Below are 20528 nucleotides of genomic sequence, written 5' to 3'. Positions count from 1 at the left end.
AAAGACAAATTCATGTGTTATTTGGATCTTCTTTATTCCCTATAAGTACAAAAGCAACAGTTAGGATTTGTAATCTAGCTCCAACCATTAACATATTCACCTATTTCACCAATGCACCCACCTCAATTGGCGTTCCAGTAAGAGAATTTCAAGGTCTATTTTTCTTATTTTGCGATCCAGGTAAACCATTTCCTTTTCTGTTTTTGTAATAGTCCTCATGAGGTGCACTCTGTATAACTCCTTCACTGGTAACTGGGAAACATGTACAACATTTAATTGCTACAGTTCTACATACAGATTTAACATGGTATTGACCAAAAATCTCACTGTATCAAGCTGTGCTGTGGAAGTTGATGGACCCTCCTCACGATGCCCAGCTATGTTCTGTTGAAGGACAAGAATGTGCTAGTTGTTTGTCCATTCTCTGTGCTCATCACTTCAGTGTAGGTTACATGTCAAACTATATTCCACGCGACAATGTAAAGGAATGTGAATGGGTAGAACACTGCCAGTAGCTATACATAATATTAAGACACACTTCAGTAGGCCTCTCTGGATCTCTCCCTGTGGCAGCAGACAGCGTTTCTTCATCACCATCGTCACCATCCTCCTCCTCCTCCTCCTCCTGTGATGCAGGAAAAGAAACTGTTTCAGATTACTTTGAGCTACCATCTGATCAAGATCTGAGTATGGAATACTTACAGCTGCAGGGTGTTCAACTGTTTCAGTTGGAGGCTGAACTAAGCAGATGACACCATCCTCAACTGTTGGGTGGGGATAGATATAGATATATAGATTTTAAAAGTAGGATAGATGGATGTGTTTTTCTAAAAAAAAAATATTTTTTTAAAAGACACAAGTGTGTACTTGCATCTGATGTAGGCACTTGTGTCCTGGTGGGTGACAGGGTCAGATGAGCTTCCCCCAGGGATGCCTTCAGCCACCGGTCGGCCATAGTTTTGGCTGAGGGCCATCTCCTCAGCCTCTGTCAGAGGTGGTGGAGGTGGCCCTCCACCTGTTTTTCGGGCTTCTGCCTTCTTTCTGTTGGCTGAGCAGAACTCAAATGTTATTTTTTTTAACTTAGTATTTTGAGTGTTCCTGTACACATCGTCATATTTTAAATGTAGCCTACATATAAAATAAAAATGTGTAAACATTGCATCAAGTTTTAATCTACTAATTGGTGTATTAAGTGGAAGGACGTGTTAAAACAGAATTTGGTTAGGGGTTTACATTACTATTTGAAGTAGCCACTGAATTAATATTTTTCTTTCATAATTAAAAAAAGAAAATCAAAGTGAGGTGCAATCTCACATGTCGCACGCAAAACATGTCTTGCCTTTTTGAATGATGTTTTTATATTTCAGTTTTAGCTGCTTCCAAGTCCTTTTTTCCCCTGCTGGACTGCACCTAAATGGAAATCAGATTTTATTCCTTTTTACATTCATAACTGCGCCCATGTGCTACGTTCTTACAGTTAAATGTTAAATAAATAGAATAGTTCAAACTTACGCGTTCACTCGGGCAGCAATTTCCTCCCATGCCGTCTCTCTCTCCTTTGCTGCTGCAGCGGTGTTAGATTTTCGGCGAAATATGTGCTCATATTCTGCATATGCCTGCATTAGTACCTCCAGCTCCATTGTAGTGAAATAACTCGATCGCTTTTTTTGTGTTGTCATGGTGACACTCGTGGGATCAGGGCTCCATTGGCGATGGCTTTTTATAGTGGTTGTGCACGCGCGTAACTCGAGGTGAACATACTCAGAGTTGATTGAACTAATTCAGATCAGCTGTTCTGGAACCGGATACTCAGAGTTTCCCATCTCAGAGTAAGTCAACTCAGAGTTTAGGGATAGACTCAGAGTTTATTTAACCTCCTTTCTGGAATACCCCCCTGTTCTTCTCTTGTTCGGTCACGAAGATGTTCTGGAAAGATGTTTATCGATGGTTAAATATTGGGACTAACTATTCTTTCTTTAACAGATTTCAAGTAATGATTTATATGGATGGTCTGTCAAAAAAGGTATCCAAATTGGTGAACATAATTCTCATGATGGGAAAATATCATATACACAAGAATAAATGGAATAACAGCAAACCCACCATAAACTGTGTTAAGAATGAAATTAAAAACTATATAACATCCCTAAAAGTATTATCGGAAGAAAACCAGTCTTTTAACAAATTATATGAAACAATGTCAAAGTCTCTTGCTCTTTAAGTTACAATCGTGTGTTCTTTTAACACGCTTAAAGCACCTTTGTTGAAATGTCAACCCCTATGATTATTTTATTTTATCTTGTTAATGTGTTGTAAGCTTGTACTGTTTCTAATGCAAGCAAATGTTTTTCCTCAAATGAGTTTGTGTAAATAGATGTGTATTTCAAATTGAAATGTACGGAAATTGTGATTTGAAAAAAGTAAAAAATAAATAAATAAAAGATTTGACAGGAAGTCAAAGAAAAAGTTACATCCTGTTAGACGCGATGTGTAGGCTATCTGTAGTTTGCGACCACATCACAGACTTCGAATTCTATATTAATAAACTTCCTGTGTCATTATCAAAGTTCCACAAACAGATATTGATGTACTGGAAAATGTTATACGTACATAACTTCTCACCTCATACTACTATACTCTGGAGCAACAGATATATACTGTACCGAAATAAGTCCTTATTTTACAAAGACTGGTTTGAGAAAAATATATGGTCCATATTTGATTTAATGGATGATTAGGGGTCTCTTATTAGACTACGATCAATTCTGCACAACACAACTTCATCCCTTCAAAATCAGACTTTGTTAAAATGCATAAAACACAACCCAAAGAATTTGTATTTCTAACACACAATATTATGGCGCATCAACCTTTACAGCCGCAACTGGCCCCGCTTACAACTCAGGGAATCCCAATTCTGGACAGAAAATGTAAGAATAGTTTTATAAGAAACAGCCTCAGTGGGAAATTATTCCCAGGGAGACAAAACAAAAACAACATCTTACACAAATTTGATAAACACTCAGTAAACAAACTGAGAACTATGTACATAACATTCCCTATACCACCCAAAATGAAAGAAACACACTTCAAGATCATGAACGACATTTATCCTTCCAAAGAATTACATATGCTACGTTTTAATATTGATGATAAATGTGCTCACTTTGTGAAAGTGATATTGAGACAACAGACCATATCTTTTTCTCATGCACGGTAATACAGGCATTTTGGCTTGATATCCGCAAATGGTTCAAACAAAATATCCCATCATTTCCAGCTTCTATTTCTAGAGACAATGTCACATTCAGTATGATACTGCAAAACAAAACAAAAAATGAACTCTGTTGTAATGTAATTCTATGTCATCCATACATTTTTCATCCACAAAAATAGAATACTGAAATCATCCCCCAATCTAATTTTTTTCATGAATTAATTTAAAATATATGAAAATTCTTTAAAATTAATAAATGGAAGAAAAGCACAGAAATTGTATAATATTCTTAAACACTTCCCCACTGTCAGTTTACTGAATTTGAACTTTATTTCCCCTTGTATGTACAATTATTTGCTCTAATTTAATTTTATTATTTATTATTTTCACCTTTCTACCGATGTTACAACTTTATTCAATATTATTACCAATTGCATTTCCTGTATTAAATTCAAATGTGGTATACAGCTTATGCAATCATCAATACAACTGTTGCCATGTTTTGTACCTTTTTCAATAAAGTAAAAAAAAAAAAAGTTTGCGACCACGTCTGCATTTATTTATTTGTTCATAAATATCTATGGAAATCAGAATCAGAATACTTTACTAACCCCTTGGGAAAATGTACAGCTGCAGTTGCTTTATAAGAAGAAAGAAAGAGAAGAAAGAAAGAGTCAAATAAGTTTTAAAAATCCATCCATCGCGGGGGGGCTGGAGCCGATCCCAGCTGTCATTGTGTGAAGGCAGGGTACACCTGGACAGGTAACCAGTCCATCACAGGGCAAGTATAAAAATATAAAGTATAAAATAATGCCAATAAATATTAGTAATGTATAAATATAATGTATGTATATAAAACACTATATGGTATAGTGGTGTATCTGCTGTTGAAGTAGTATGCATAGTGCACATAAGTAAAGTTTGACAGACCAGACCAGCTAATAGACAGCCTCTTGCTGTGACTCCGTCTCCTGCCGTGACTCTGCCTCCTGCTGTGACTCCGCCTCTGGTTGCGACTCCGCCTCCTGCCGTGACTCTTCCTCCTGTTGTGACTCACTTCGTGCCGTGACTCCACCTCCTGCTGTGACTCCGCCTCCCGCCGTGACTCTAGGCGCGTTTCGAATCAAGCATGCGCATGCATTTGCCTCGCAAAACCAGGCATTCTGGGAAAAAAACGTCACAAATGCTGGTGATAACTTCCCTTTGCAACATGTCACATGACTTTAAAAACTCGCGGTATCTCCAGGGTACCTCCCTCCGCATGCTTTTCTGTGCAGATGGTCTGAAATAAGTGCGGACATGAGACACTCCCCTCAACGTTGCCCTGGTTGGTTAGAATTACCACGTGGTATTTCCCACGTGAGAAAATTCCTCAGCCTCCGTCAACAACGGGAGTTCAAATGCCTCGGCTCGAACTCGTCAGCGACGAAGAAAGCCAGCGTCACTGGGTTTTTGTTATGTATATAATTATTAATAAAGTTTAAAAAAAAAAAAAAGTCTGTGAAGTGCACCTGTGTCCAACTTGATGTGGTGGGAACTTGACATGCGATGCATTTGCTCCTATGCATGCACGAGACTTGAGAGGATCCGCCGGAACTCGTCATAAACACGTCAAGTTCCCACCACGTCAAGTCAGACACAGGTGCACTTCACAGACTTTGCACAAAGAATATGGCCTACCCAGTGGCGCTGGCTTTCTTCGTCGTGGACGAATTCGAGGCATTGGAACTCCCCTTGTTGATGGAGGCTGAGGAGCAAAGGTGAGGAATTTTCTCACGTGGTAATTCTAACCAACTAGGGCAACGTTGAGGGGAGTGTCTTATGTCCGCACTTATTTGAGACCATCTGCACAGAAAAGCATGCGGAGGGAGGTACCCTGGAGATACCGCAAGTTTTTAAAGTCATGTGACATGTCGCAAAGGGAAGTTATCACCAGCATTTGTGACGTTTTTTTCCCAGAATGCCTGGTTATGCGAGGCAAATGCATGGGCATGCATGATTGGAAATGCGCCTACTGCCTCCTGCCTTGACTCCTCCTCCTGTTGCGACTCACTTCCTGCTGTGACTCCGCCTCCTGCCGTGACTGTGGAGCAGGCTGACTGTTTTTACTGGACACTGAGGAGGAACTGTGAGTCTCAGCTGTGTGTTGAATCTGATCTGTGGTCCGTGTTGCTGCTTCAGACTAGAGGACATGATGCCAACAGACACAGTGTGCTTTAGTGTCACAGCATCTGATCCTGGATTAAGTTCAGACCGTTATCCTGTCTGGTATGTCTGTAATTCATCCTGCTGATGGAGCTCTGAGATCTTGAGACTTATTGTTGTGTTAGCAGAAGCTCAGATCGACAATCTCTGGCTCTTGTGAAAGATCAAGTACCGTCGTAGGAATCCAGGAAACTAAGAACCACCAGCAGTCTTCAATTTAATGAAAAAAAAAACGACTCAAGGTCGTCCTGGACCGTCATGTGACACACTTTGACACAGGTTGACCTTTAACCTTACAGATGTGTTTATGTTTACCTTATTTAGGATGTTAATTAACATGAAGCATCATATAAATGTGACCGGTTTAAACATCTTCCTTTAATCTGGAGACTATCCGCTGATTCTGAAGACACTTTTAGAAATCAGCTGAACATATGTTTAGGCTTTTGGATAGAGTCAATGCACCGGGGCTGCACTATCTGCTATTATTAGCCCCTTTTAGATGGCCTTTTTGTTGCGGGAATATTCCGGCGTTATTCTGCCCCGTTGTCAGTCTAAACGCTTGCCGAGGCGGAAAAGCGTAACAGAACACTACGCCTCTAAGACGGCAACGGAGGTCATCACAGAGGTGAGACGAGGCGATACGGCGTGCTAGCTAAACGCTCCGAGCACCCGAGGCGGAAAAGACATGGCGTAGAGAAGACGCATTACCAGGGCGACACGCCACAGGCGGATTTAACAAGCTCAAAGCGTAGATCCGGAGCAGATAAAACACTGGTAGTTGCTTGTACGAGGCCGCCATTATACACATCGACATGTTTATGATGCAGTAACTTCGCTCGTTGAAGAGTCGTGTAAACATGCGAGACGAGCAAAAGTTCACCTTACGTAGTTGTTTTGATGCATCAGGCTAATCAGATTTCCAACGCTCATTGAATACGTCACGCGGCCGTCGAGTCCACAGACGAGACCGTGGCTGCGCTGTGGGACGTCTCACTCGTTCGCCTCAAACAAAGTTCTATCTAAACGTCCATTTCGCGGCATATTTTAACTCGTCTTTCATCTGTCTGAAAGGGGCTATTGTGTATGTTATTGGGTATTCTGTTTTCCTTTGTGACTTTTGTGATTTATGTCTGTGAAAAGCCCTATACAAACACATTTTACTTACCAGTGTATACAATGTTCTCTAACAGCCCCTAGTGTACCAGCCCTTGATGTTCTCTACCAGTGTGTAATGTCCTCCACCTTAAATTTACATTTACATTCATGGCATTTAGCAGACACTTTTGTCCAAAGCGACTTACAATAAGTACATTTGTTGAAAGAAAGAAACCACAACATATCATCGCCGATAAAGTAAGAGCGAAAAAATAGAAACAAGTGTTCGGTCCTCATTTGAGTAAAGTAGGAGCTGTTCAGCAAGGATACCTTAAGTACAACAGGGCTATGATCAATCAATGTGCTACAAGTACATGGGGGGGGGGGGCATGCTATGCAGAGTCTGAGGTGAAGTCTGAACAGGTGAGTCTTGAGTCTTTTGCGGAGGACGGAAAGTGACCCTGATGTCCTGACATCAGTCGGGAGTTGAGACGCCAGAACTGTCTCTGATGTCCTCCATGATGTCCTCTATCCTTCCACAATGTCATGTTCCGCTGGATGTTAAACCACCTCACACTAACAGCAGTAGTTTCAGCTATAAAACAAAGTTTTACAATCTGTCTCTGTTTCTGGTCCGTCCATCCTCCTGGGGACGTCTTCAGGCAGACAGAGGATGGAGGGATGGACGGATAAAAGGACTGTGCTCTGATTAAAGGATGGAAGCTGTATAAACATGTAAATCTGACCTTATAGTATTTCAAAGCTGCAGCGTCGGCTGAATGATGCAGCTCTGCTCTAAATGGCTTCTTCAGTCATTCAGGTGACTCTCCATTTACACAGAACCAGTTCAGAGACAGACTAGGCTTTGATACGGAAATACCACCAAACCCCATTTTCGGGGTGGGGGGGCAGCGGCAGATACTATTTTACCTGCCTTTCCATTACAACAGTGCACACACACACCCACACACACACACACACACATAATGACAAGCTTTTCTATATAAAAAACAGTGACAAATCCTGAACAACCTCAAAGGGCTGGTTTAAATCTACACCTGTATCATCTAGATTTAGGTGTTAGCTACTAATGCCAATAACTAAACATGAATTCTGACAGGTGGGAGCACACATGTCGACTCCTTAATGTCAAATATAAACAGAAGCAGAAACATTTAGAAATATAAATACTTTTTTGGGCCCATGAATTTATAATAGGAGAACTTGATTAAAATTCAGGACTTGATCTGGTTCAGGTCTTGCAGGTGAAGTATCGCTGTTCTGCTCTGATTGTTGTCTAGCTTCTATCAGAGGGATCTGAGTGTGGAGGGTCCAGTGTTCTGATGTAAATTGACCTCATGCTAATAGTCAGACTCACTGTGGCAGTTTGTCCGAGGGGGATTTCCTGAACTGTGAGGACGTCGGGAAACTCCACAAAGAGTAGGAGTGTGTATAAGTGTTGTATTTCAGGGGGGGGGGGGGGGGGGTATTTCTATTTCTATAGGACAACGTTTCTATATTACATTTCTACAAGGTTATAGGATATTTACAAACACATTCTAAACTACAAACACAATCTAAACAACAAACACAATCTAAACAACAAACACATTCTAAACTACAAACCCAATCTAAACTACAAACCCAATCTAAACAACAAACACAATCTAAAATACAAACACAATCTAAACTACAAACCCAATCTAAACAACAAACCCAATCTAAAATACAAACACAATCTAAACTACAAACCCAATCTAAACTACAAACCCAATCTAATCTACAAACTTAATCCAAACTACAAACACAATCTAAACTACAAACACAATCTAAACTACAAACACAATCTAAACTACAAACACAATCTAAACTACAAACCCAATCTAATCTACAAACTTAATCCAAACTACAAACACAATCTAAACTACAAACACAATCTAAACTACAAACCCAATCTAAACTACAAACACAATCTAAACTACAAACCCAATCTAATCTACAAACTCAATCCAAACTACAAACACAATCTAATCTACAAACCCAATCTAATCTACAAACACAATCTAATCTACAAACTTAATCCAAACTACAAACCCAATCTAAACTACAAACCCAATCTAAACTACAAACCCAATCTAATCTACAAACCCAATCTAAACTACAAACCCAATCTGATCTACAAACTTAATCCAAACTACAAACACAATCTAAACTACAAACCCAATCTAAACTACAAACCCAATCTATACAACAAACACAATCTAAACTACAAACCCAATCTAAACTACAAACCCAATCTAATCTACAAACTTAATCCAAACTACAGACACAATCTAAACTACAAACCCAATCTAAACTACAAACCAAATCTAAACAACAAACCCAATCTAAACAACAAACCCAATCTAATCTACAAACTTAATCCAAACTACAAACACAATCTAAACTACAAACCCAATCTAAACAACAAACCCAATCTAATCTACAAACTTAATCCAAACTACAAACCCAATCTAAACTACAAACCCAATCTAATCTACAAACTTAATCCAAACTACAAACCCAATCTAAACAACAAACACAATCTAAACTACAAACACAATCTAAACTACAAACCCAATCTAAACTACAAACCCAATCTAATCTACAAACTTAATCCAAACTACAAACACAATCTAAACTACAAACCCAATCTAAACTACAAACACAATCTAATCTACAAACTCAATCCAAACTACAAACACAATCCAAACTACAAACACAATCCAAACTACAAACACAATCCAAACTACAAACACAATCCAAACTACAAACACAATCTAAACAACAAACACAATCTAAACTACAAACACAATCTAAACTACAAACCCAATCTAAACAACAAACACAATCTAAAATACAAACACAATCTAAACTACAAACCCAATCTAAACAACAAACCCAATCTAAAATACAAACACAATCTAAACTACAAACCCAATCTAAACTACAAACCCAATCTAATCTACAAACTTAATCCAAATTACAAACACAATCTAAACTACAAACACAATCTAAACTACAAACACAATCTAAACTACAAACACAATCTAAACTACAAACCCAATCTAATCTACAAACTTAATCCAAACTACAAACACAATCTAAACTACAAACCCAATCTAAACTACAAACCCAATCTAAACTACAAACACAATCTAAACTACAAACCCAATCTAATCTACAAACTCAATCCAAACTACAAACACAATCTAAACTACAAACCCAATCTAATCTACAAACACAATCTAATCTACAAACTTAATCCAAACTACAAACCCAATCTAAACTACAAACCCAATCTAAACTACAAACCCAATCTAATCTACAAACCCAATCTAAACTACAAACCCAATCTAATCTACAAACTTAATCCAAACTACAAACACAATCTAAACTACAAACCCAATCTAAACTACAAACCCAATCTATACAACAAACACAATCTAAACTACAAACCCAATCTAAACTACAAACCCAATCTAATCTACAAACTTAATCCAAACTACAGACACAATCTAAACTACAAACCCAATCTAAACTACAAACCCAATCTAAACAACAAACCCAATCTAAACAACAAACCCAATCTAATCTACAAACTTAATCCAAACTACAAACACAATCTAAACTACAAACCCAATCTAAACTACAAACCCAATCTAAACAACAAACACAATCTAAACAACAAACACATTCTAAACTACAAACCCAATCTAAACTACAAACCCAATCTAAACAACAAACACAATCTAAAATACAAACACAATCTAAACTACAAACCCAATCTAAACAACAAACACAATCTAAAATACAAACACAATCTAAACTACAAACCCAATCTAAACTACAAACCCAATCTAATCTACAAACTTAATCCAAATTACAAACACAATCTAAACTACAAACACAATCCAAACTACAAACACAATCTAAACTACAAACCCAATCTAAACTACAACACAATCTAAACTACAAACCCAATCTAATCTACAAACTCAATCCAAACTACAAACACAATCTAATCTACAAACCCAATCTAATCTACAAACACAATCTAATCTACAAACTTAATCCAAACTACAAACCCAATCTAAACTACAAACCCAATCTAAACTACAAACCCAATCTAATCTAAAACCCAATATAAACTACAAACCCAATCTAATCTACAAACTTAATCCAAACTACAAACACAATCTAAACTACAAACCCAATCTAAACAACAAACCCAATCTAAAATACAAACACAATCTAAACTACAAACCCAATCTAAACTACAAACCCAATCTAATCTACAAACTTAATCCAAACTACAAACACAATCTAAACAACAAACACATTCTAAACTACAAACCCAACTTAAACTACAAACCCAATCTAAACAACAAACACAATCTAAAATACAAACACAATCTAAACTACAAACCCAATCTAAACAACAAACCCAATCTAATCTACAAACTTAATCCAAACTACAAACCCAATCTAAACTACAAACCCAATCTAATCTACAAACTTAATCCAAACTACAAACCCAATCTAAACAACAAACACAATCTAAACTACAAACACAATCTAAACTACAAACCCAATCTAAACTACAAACCCAATCTAATCTACAAACTTAATCCAAACTACAAACCCAATCTAAACTACAAACACAATCTAATCTACAAACTCAATCCAAACTACAAACACAATCCAAACTACAAACACAATCCAAACTACAAACACAATCCAAACTACAAACACAATCTAAACAACAAACACAATCTAAACTACAAACACAATCTAAACTACAAACCCAATCTAAACAACAAACACAATCTAAAATACAAACACAATCTAAACTACAAACCCAATCTAAACAACAAACCCAATCTAAAATACAAACACAATCTAAACTACAAACCCAATCTAAACAACAAACCCAATCTAAAATACAAACACAATCTAAACTACAAACCCAATCTAAACTACAAACCCAATCTAATCTACAAACTTAATCCAAATTACAAACACAATCTAAACTACAAACACAATCTAAACTACAAACCCAATCTAAACTACAAACACAATCTAAACTACAAACACAATCTAATCTACAAACTCAATCCAAACTACAAACACAATCTAATCTACAAACCCAATCTAATTTACAAACACAATCTAATCTACAAACTTAATCCAAACTACAAACCCAATCTAAACTACAAACCCAATCTAAACTACAAACCCAATCTAATCTACAAACCCAATATAAACTACAAACCCAATCTAATCTACAAACTTAATCCAAACTACAAACACAATCTAAACTACAAACCCAATCAAAACAACAAACCCAATCTAAAATACAAACACAATCTAAACTACAAACCCAATCTAAACTACAAACCCAATCTAATCTACAAACTTAATCCAAACTACAAACACAATCTAAACTACAAACCCAATCTAAACTACAAACCCAATCTAATCTACAAACTTAATCCAAACTACAAACACAATCTAAACAACAAACACATTCTAAACTACAAACCCAATCTAAACTACAAACACAATCTAAACAACAAACACAATCTAAAATACAAACACAATCTAAACTACAAACCCAATCTAAACAACAAACCCAATCTAATCTACAAACTTAATCCAAACTACAAACCCAATCTAAACTACAAACCCAATCTAATCTACAAACTTAATCCAAACTACAAACCCAATCCAAACAACAAACACAATCTAAACTACAAACACAATCTAAACTACAAACCCAATCTAATCTACAAACTTAATCCAAACTACAAACACAATCTAAACTACAAACCCAATCTAAACTACAAACACAATCTAATCTACAAACTCAATCCAAACTACAAACACAATCCAAACTACAAACACAATCCAAACTACAAACACAATCCAAACTACAAACACAATCCAAACTACAAACACAATCCAAACAACAAACACAATCTAAACTACAAACCCAATCTAAACTACAAACACAATCTAAACTACAAACACAATCTAATCTACAAACTCAATCCAAACTACAAACACAATCTAAACAACAAACACAATCTAAACAACAAACACAATCCAAACTACAAACACAATCCAAACTACAAACACAATCTAAACAACAAACACAATCTAATCTACAAACACAATCTAATCTACAAACTCAATCCAAACTACAAACACAATCCAATCTACAAACACAATCTAAACTACAAACACAATCTAAACTACAAACACAATCCAAACTACAAACACAATCTAAACAACAAACACAATCTAAACAACAAACACAATCTAAACTACCAACCCAATCTAAACAACAAACCCAATCTAAACTACAAACACAATCTAAACTACAAACAAACACAATCCAAACTACAAACACAATCTAAACAACAAACACAATCTAAACAACAAGCACAATCCAAACTACAAACACAATCTAAACTACATACAAAAACACAATCTAAACTACAAACCCAATCCAAACTACAAACAAACACAATCCAAACTACAAACCCAATCCAAACTACAAACAAACACAATCCAAACTACAAACACAATCTAAACTACAAACACAATCCAAACTACAAACTAAATCTAAACTACATATAAACCCAATCTAAACTACAAACAAACACAGTCTAAACTACAAACACAATCTAAACTAAGATGCAGGCAGGTACGTGCATATGGAGCAACATAACCAAGTGGCTGCTTCATGAACAGGAGCAGTAAGAGTATAATAGTATTATGGGCTGGAAGCCCAGAGGTCAAAATGGAAGACACCTCCAAAAGTGGTTGAGAATGACCAAGCTAAGATCCCATGGGACTTCCAGATCCAGACTGATAAACTGGTGATGGCCAACCAAGTGGACATGGTGGTGCTGGACCAACAACAGAGGACAGTAGTAGTGGTAATGGAGCTATAACAAGAGACAACAACAACATGAGGAAGAAACATGAGAAGCTCTAAAAATTCCAAAAAAGAGGAGCTAGAAAAGATGTGGAGAGTAAAGGCAACAGTGCTACCATTGGGAATCGGAGCACTGGGGGCTGTAACACCCAAACGGTGACAGTGGCTCCAGCGGAGTCCACGATCCACATCCAAGATCTCTGTCCAGAAGAGAGCAGTCTTAGGAACAGCTAATATAGTGAAGAACCCTCAGACTCACAGGCCTCTGGTACCTCAGGTATATGTGTATATAAGGTAAGAAGACTCCTATACTGGTGAGTAATATATATATATATATATATATATATATATATATATATATATATATATATAGCTTCAGGATGCTCAGGTCCTCTTAGATACAGAAATACAGAAATACTCACCTGTGTAGAAGTCTTCTTCACCTTTCCATGGTAATGTAGAAACCTGAAACTCTCTCACACGCATGCATACAAACACACACACACACACACACACACACACACACACACACACACACACACAGGTCCATCCTCCGTCCTGGTGACATTTAGGCAGATATATAAACTGCTGTGCCAGTCACTCAGCCGGAAGAATTACTGCTGTACTGTAACATTTAGTCGTGTGCCTACCTGCCATCCTGATCCAGGATCTGACATCACAGCATCATGTTTACCAGGTAAGTCCACTCTTACAAACACCCAGACAGAAACCAGTATTTTGGTTATCATTGTCTTCTCTCCCTCTGAATCAGTGTGATCAAATGTTGCACTGGTTTTGTTGAAAAGAGAGAACCAGCCTGTGGTTGTGATGACCTCTGACCTCTGTATGGTGGCTCTGTGAGGAAACACTGGTTCTGACAATGAAGGATGTGTTTGTGTTACAGGAACATTGTTTTTCTGTTCTCTGCTCCTCCTGCTGGTAGAAGGAGACCTCCACTCCAAAAGTGATATTAATATAATCTAATTAATGATCAGATTTAATCCCATTTGATTAATGGTCACATGACAGCTGAGGTTGATCAACAGATCATGTAACAAGCCGCTTTGCATTTTCTGATGCTGGAATACAACCCATGTCGACAGGTAAATAAACATCTGTCTCACATCATTCACAGGTATGCTGAAGATGTCTCACCTGTCTCTGTCTCACATGTCTCTGGTTCAACTGTCTCTGTCTCACCTGGTTCTGTCTCACCTTTTTTGTCCCACCTGCCACTGTCTCACCAGGTTGTCTCACATGTCTCTGGTTTCTGTCTCACATGTCTCTGGTTCACCTGTCTCTGTCTACTCTGCCTTTTTGTTTCACCTGGTTCTGTCTCACTTGTTTGTGTGTCTGTCAGAAAAAGAATCAACATCTGATGAAGCCCCCACAGGTGAGCTTCAAACTGTCCACTTTAATAATAAAGCTGTTACGATTATGAATACTGTATTCTCTCAAAGTTCTTGAAAACTGTCTTTTAGGTAGATGCTCAAGAATTGGCTTAGCTCATTAGCAACTAGCATAGCATTAGCAGCCTTTTAGCTAAAGCTTAAGAGCTAAAAAAAAGTAGGGTTTTGTGGTCTCTGTATTGTTTTTAGTCACAGCAGCAAGTTTTATTCAGAATTAATTTGGTTTTTCTCTCATCGGCTGAAGAGGAAGGAAGAATATAATTGACTGAAAATGAAAGGGCGGTGACATCATCACTCTCGAATAAATGAAATATGATACCCAAAAAAATGATAATGAAAATAAGACAGTTGATAGAAATTGGCATCATTGCAGCTCTTAAAGACAGAAATGAAAACCTACACAGTTTTCTCAAAGTAGTTTGATATATTTTTGCAGTTTATTTAGTCTTTTTGGTTTTAACAGTTTTTCTTACAGAAGACGAGAGCTCCGACTCTGAATGAGAGAACCAGAAGTTCACCTATTGCTCTGCCAAACATCAGAGCCCCACCCTCCTGCAACAACGCCCCGCCCATGTCTCCGAGAGCCCCGCCCTCCCCTCCCAGCCAATCATTCCTCAGTTGGGAGCTTTGGTGAGAAACAGAACGCCCAAGAGACGACCCAGGTCCAACCGGTGTCAGATATAAAACATCAACCATACACACACTCACATAGCTACATTATTTATCATGGAGACAAATGTTTAAAACAATTGTGTCAAAACAGGCACCTTAAAAAACAAATATGTCAAAACAGGTACCTTAAAATTATATCAGCTATGTTTATATACTGTTTTAAGATGTCAGAAGTTCATAAATGTTAACAAACATGCTGTTGACATGTTCCATTTGTTAAGTTGATCTTGTTTAAATAAAGTTGAACTGACCAGAACAGGGCGGTGTCTTTGTGACTATTTATTTTCGGGGGCCACCCTCCCATTTCCCTATATCTCACATATATCACATATGAAATGTTCCTCTAAGTTCATCAAGGTTCTTTACCTTTAACTAACAGAAACTAATTAAATGTTCCTCTAAGTTCATCAAGGTTCTTTACCTTTAACTAACAGAAACTTATTAAAGGGATAGTTCGGAATTTTGGACATAAGACCTATTTTCCAAGTGAGCCGGTGTGTTCGAGACATCTGGAGACGTTTTCAAGACATTTCATTCAGTTCTTCTAGTTGCAGAGTTCACTTGTGCTATGGCTAGCGCAAGTCAATGGTTCTAGTTAGCATGGAATTAAAAACAGTCTTACCCACTCCACAGTGCACCCGAGCAAATCAATTGTAACGGCAAACTATCGATGTACATATGTGTTGATGGAATGTTTGAAATAAAACCAACCTTGCATTTTTAAGGATTTATGTCTCAGCAGCAGCAGCAGCGTGTCATACTTCCTAGTAGGCTATGGCAGCGGCGGACTGATATCACCTAGCACTTATAAGTTACCGGTTCTATAATAGTTGGTTTACCTGCTGTCATTGCTACAGACGCAGGGCCCTAGTTTCGTAGACCAGGCGCAGTCAGCACTCAGCGCACCTGCGCCACGCCGACGGGGTGTGTCCGCCTGGACTTTGCAAGTTTGGTGCACCGCGCAGGCTCGCGCAGGCACACCTCCCGTCTCGCCCACCCGCGCAAGTGGGAAAGAGGGAGGAGAAGAAGGCGTGAGTGGGAGACGAGGAGGAGACGAGGCGTGGACTGGGATTAACACAGCCGATTCAGACTTTCACCAATCAAATGAGCTCCTCTCCTCTCCTTTAATGCGTTAGGGGAGGTTCAGTGCAAGTTCCGTCATTTGACAACCCGATGACAGAAGGAGCGCCGCTGCTCCCACCACGCTCATCACGCGCTGTGCGCGCGTATCATAATAATAACAATGCCCATATTATAAAAAACAGGAGAGAGAGGGAGATGTTTTGGTCCGAGAGGCTGAGTTTCCGTTACGCCTTTGATCTGACGTCAGATGTGACGGGACAATCTATATCGATATAAATTCACGTGTTGATTCAATTAGTTGCATTAAATAGTGTTTGTTGTGATTATGTATTGCATTTAAATGTGCCTGGAACTGTTGAAACCTGCCTGTGAGGTCTCGGTGACGTGTGCGCACTGCGCGCCGTCAGCCAAACTTCCACTCCGCCAGCTGTGATTCGCATTGAATGAATGGACTTTATTTGCGCCTTGCGCCGAGAGTAGACCAGGTTGGAGCTGGCGGGCTTTCAGCGCAGTCTCGGCGAGGCTTTTTGCCACGAAACTTCTGCTACGCCAAGCTGAATCTGCGACACCTCCCACTGCTGCGCCGCCACACCCATCTTGGCGCAGGCGATCCACCAAACTGCCAAACTGACCGTGCGCTGCGCCACGAAACTAGGGCCCGCAGAGTAGCCTACAGTGCTAGTTTCTTCAATCTCACAGAAATGGCCACTTTTGGAGAATATAGTGAAACTTTTGAAGACTCTGATGAGGACCCACCCAAACCCAACCGTACCTGTACGAGCCTGAATATACAGAGGAAGAATTGCGCGAGAGGGATGCTCAAAGGGCAGAACGCGAACGAGCGTCTGTGGAGACCAAGATAGCTGGAGCTGAGAACCGGGACCGAACAAACGGAGACTGGTGGTGCCAGGAGGGAATCCCCCGCAACGCATCCGAGGGTTTACAGGTCTACGGGTCTACGGACGGAGCAGAGGTCCGGGTTCGCGGTGCGTAATTGTGGGTTGGCTGGGCCGTGGGCTGCCCGGTCTTTGGGTGAGGTCAAAGCGCTTTTCTGCCAGGTCTGAGGGCATGAGTCCCGACAATTCGGCCCGGTTCGATTGCCTATTTACGGGCAGTATTTCGGGTGGCGCGTCTTAGAGTTTTGAGTCCGACGGAGAGTCTGCATGTGTGGATTCGCGTGGCCGTGTGCTGCCCGGTGTTTGTGTTAGGTCCAAGCGCTTTTCAGACAGCCTTGGGGGCATAAGGGCCGACAATTCGGAGGTGTTCAGGTGTGTATTTACCGGAGGGATTCCCCGCAACGCCTCCGAGGGTTTACGGTTCTCCGGATGGAGCAGAGGTTCGGGTTCGCGGTGCGTAATTGTGGGTTGGCTGGGCCGTGTGCTGCCCGATGTTTGAGTGAGCTCCGAGGACTTTTCAGACAGCCTTGGGGGCTTAAGGGCCGACAAATCGGCGGTGTTCAGGTGTGTATTTACCGGCTGGATTCGGAGCAGCGCGTCTTAAAGTTTTGATTCCGACAGAGCAAAGTTAAATTCTGCTGCTGCTGAGAAACTAGTCCCTCAAAAAATGGATGATTCATGCGATGCGAGGTTAGTTTTGTTTCAAATATTATTCTATCAACACAGATATGTACATCGACAGTCTAGTGTTTTAATGGATTTGCCTCGGGTGCACTGTGGAGTGGACAAGACTGTTTTTAATGCCATGCTAACTAGAACCATTGACTTGCGCTAGCCATAGCATAAGCGAACTCGGCAACTAGAAGAACTGAATGAAATGTCTTGAAAACGTCTCCAGACGTCTCGAACACACCGGCTGAGTTGGAAAATAGGTCTTATGTCCAAAATTCCGAACTATCCCTTTAAATGTTTCTCTAAGTTTATTATGGTTCTTTACCTTTAACGGACAGAAACGTATTAAAAAGCAAAAATGTGAACGTGTTAATGTTTCTAAACAAAAACATGGAGTTGTGAACATGGGAACAGGGCCCAAAAGGGCACCTCAAGGGATAATTCCTTTGAGTTCTTTGTGAGCAAACAGCCAGGTTCAGTAGTAGTTTGCACTTTATTTGCACTATTTACTTTCTTGTTATGTTGATATTATTACATTGTTTTTGTAGTTATATATTATTACATTCTTAACAAACAAAATGTTTTATATTTAAATTTACATTCAGTCTATCAGCCGTAGGCCTGCATAGAAATTGACCGATGGCAGCCATTGCTCCGGAAGGCTCCAATTGGCTCCTACCCTCCATCCGATCCCCTCGTCTGCCCTGCTCCTCGTCATCCCGCCTCGTCCCCTCCCACTCCCGCCTCGTCAAAACGTGGAACACTGAGGGGATGGGTTTGGTTGGGGGGGTGGGGGATGCTTTTTTCAAATCTGTCTCAGAGGCTCAACTGATTTTCAGAATGTAGACCAGAGCTTTAACTCACAACCAACAGACGAAGCGCTGGTCTGAGTTGGGAGAGGACGATTGCAGTCAGCTGGTGGTTCAAAAAGGGCTCCTGTCCTCGCTCTGACCAATCCTGTGGCAGCAATCAAGCTGAGCCAATCAGCAAGCTCCACCTGTTCACAATCATCACACACTGAGAGAGATCTGCAGCAACTACAAACACAATCCAAATTATTACTCAGGAACAACTGACAGAAACATGAAATCTTCCTCTTAAATTCATCACATTTTTCCCAGTCCAGGTCCATTTCAAAGTTTTTGTAGCTGTGTGGTTCCAGTCAGGGCCAGGACCAGGTCTTGGACCAGGTCCAGATGCAGGTTGAAGCCCTACAGGTGTGTGGTTCTCGTCAGTATGAAAACCCTTCAGGAATGTAGTCTGTCTGGTCCTGGTCTGAGTGTTAATGACTGTTTGTTTGAATGTGCATTATGACCCAGCCTGCTTTGACTCATTAAATGTAATTGTTACTCAAAAGGTCATTAATAATAATCATTGCGATACTTAACTAGAACTAAATGTCCCGGTGTTTTTAAGGTCATTAACTCAGAAAGTGTCTGATGCCGTCGGCGGACTCTTTTCATGTTGACAACGGTTTACTTAAACAGGTTTCAGCACTTTGTCAGGTCCAACTACATCTGAAAACCCTGATTGAATGTGAAGTTTGCAAGCTGTGTGAAGGTCTGAGGTAAAGCAAAGGTGTTTCATCGGCAACATGTTGATGACATATTGAAACATAATCCTTCTCACAAACTCTGTGTACGTAATAATTATGGCACAACCAGTTCTGTCCTGAAAGAGAACATCATACCAGAGATGCTTGATCCACACCTACGCAACTATTTATATCTAAGAACATTTCCTGCTAGGAAACATCTGTGGTCACAGTGAGACCGGTTTACCTTTGTACCAACAAAGCGAGAGGCTTCTGTGAGTCTGGTATGAACCCAGAATTAAACTTGTTTAAAATCAGAAGAAATCGAGTGTAAACCAATCCCAGAGTAAATAAGAACTAAACTGTGTCACTTAACAGGCACCCTAGCTCACCTTCTCCAAACAAACACAGGGTAGAATGAGAATAGAGTCTTGTCTGAACCTAGAATAACTCGAGTTTGAAACCCGAATAAATCTAGTTCAAGAACCAGAATAAGTAATCTGGTCACAGATTGGTTCACTTTCCACCCCAAAAAATAAAGGCTTCTATGATTCCAGTCTGAAGCTAAAATGAATTAGGTTTACACCCACAACATATCTAGTTTAAAACCAGAATTCATCTAGATTAAGAATAAATAAAAAAAAATATTTAAATCTGCTGTAAAAGCAGAATGAATTAGCCCTTAATCAACTTTCAACCCAGAATAAATAAATATAATGCAAACCCACAATGGTCTAAATCACGTCCAAACCCAGAA

The 20528-nt window shown here is 39.4% G+C and overlaps 1 protein-coding gene and 1 long non-coding RNA gene across 4 annotated transcripts; one reads left to right on the top strand and one right to left on the bottom strand.

Moving 5' to 3' along the window:
* Positions 1-212: 212 nt before the first annotated feature.
* On the bottom strand, positions 213-1890 carry LOC311028497 (uncharacterized protein). 3 transcript variants are annotated; one of them, XM_084033106.1, is made up of 7 exons: positions 1513-1890; positions 1340-1410; positions 872-1048; positions 703-764; positions 539-625; positions 328-384; positions 213-245 (listed from the first exon to the last, which is right to left on the bottom strand). In XM_084033106.1, exons 1-7 carry the CDS (start codon positions 1677-1679, stop codon positions 243-245), a joined length of 624 nt encoding a protein of 207 aa, XP_083889232.1. In that variant the 5' UTR covers positions 1680-1890; the 3' UTR covers positions 213-242. The 3 variants fall into 3 exon arrangements, 1 of the variants encoding a protein (XP_083889232.1); XR_014598731.1 differs by lacking the exon at positions 213-245 and having other exon boundaries at positions 268-384; positions 539-619; positions 1340-1890; XR_014598730.1 differs by lacking the exon at positions 213-245 and having other exon boundaries at positions 268-619; positions 1340-1890.
* Positions 1891-14130: 12240 nt separating this feature from the next.
* LOC311028028 lies at positions 14131-15901 on the top strand. Its single transcript, XR_014598674.1, has 3 exons — positions 14131-14202; positions 14866-14898; positions 15378-15901. It is a non-coding gene; the product is annotated as an uncharacterized lncRNA (long non-coding RNA).
* Positions 15902-20528: the final 4627 nt, after the last annotated feature.

This window comes from Eutrigla gurnardus (assembly GCF_963514095.1).
Source record: "Eutrigla gurnardus genome assembly, chromosome: 17".
Classification (NCBI taxonomy): domain Eukaryota; kingdom Metazoa; phylum Chordata; class Actinopteri; order Perciformes; family Triglidae; genus Eutrigla; species Eutrigla gurnardus.
The sequence above is the reverse complement of the archived record's forward strand: the minus strand, read 5'-3'. Positions and strand labels throughout refer to the sequence as shown.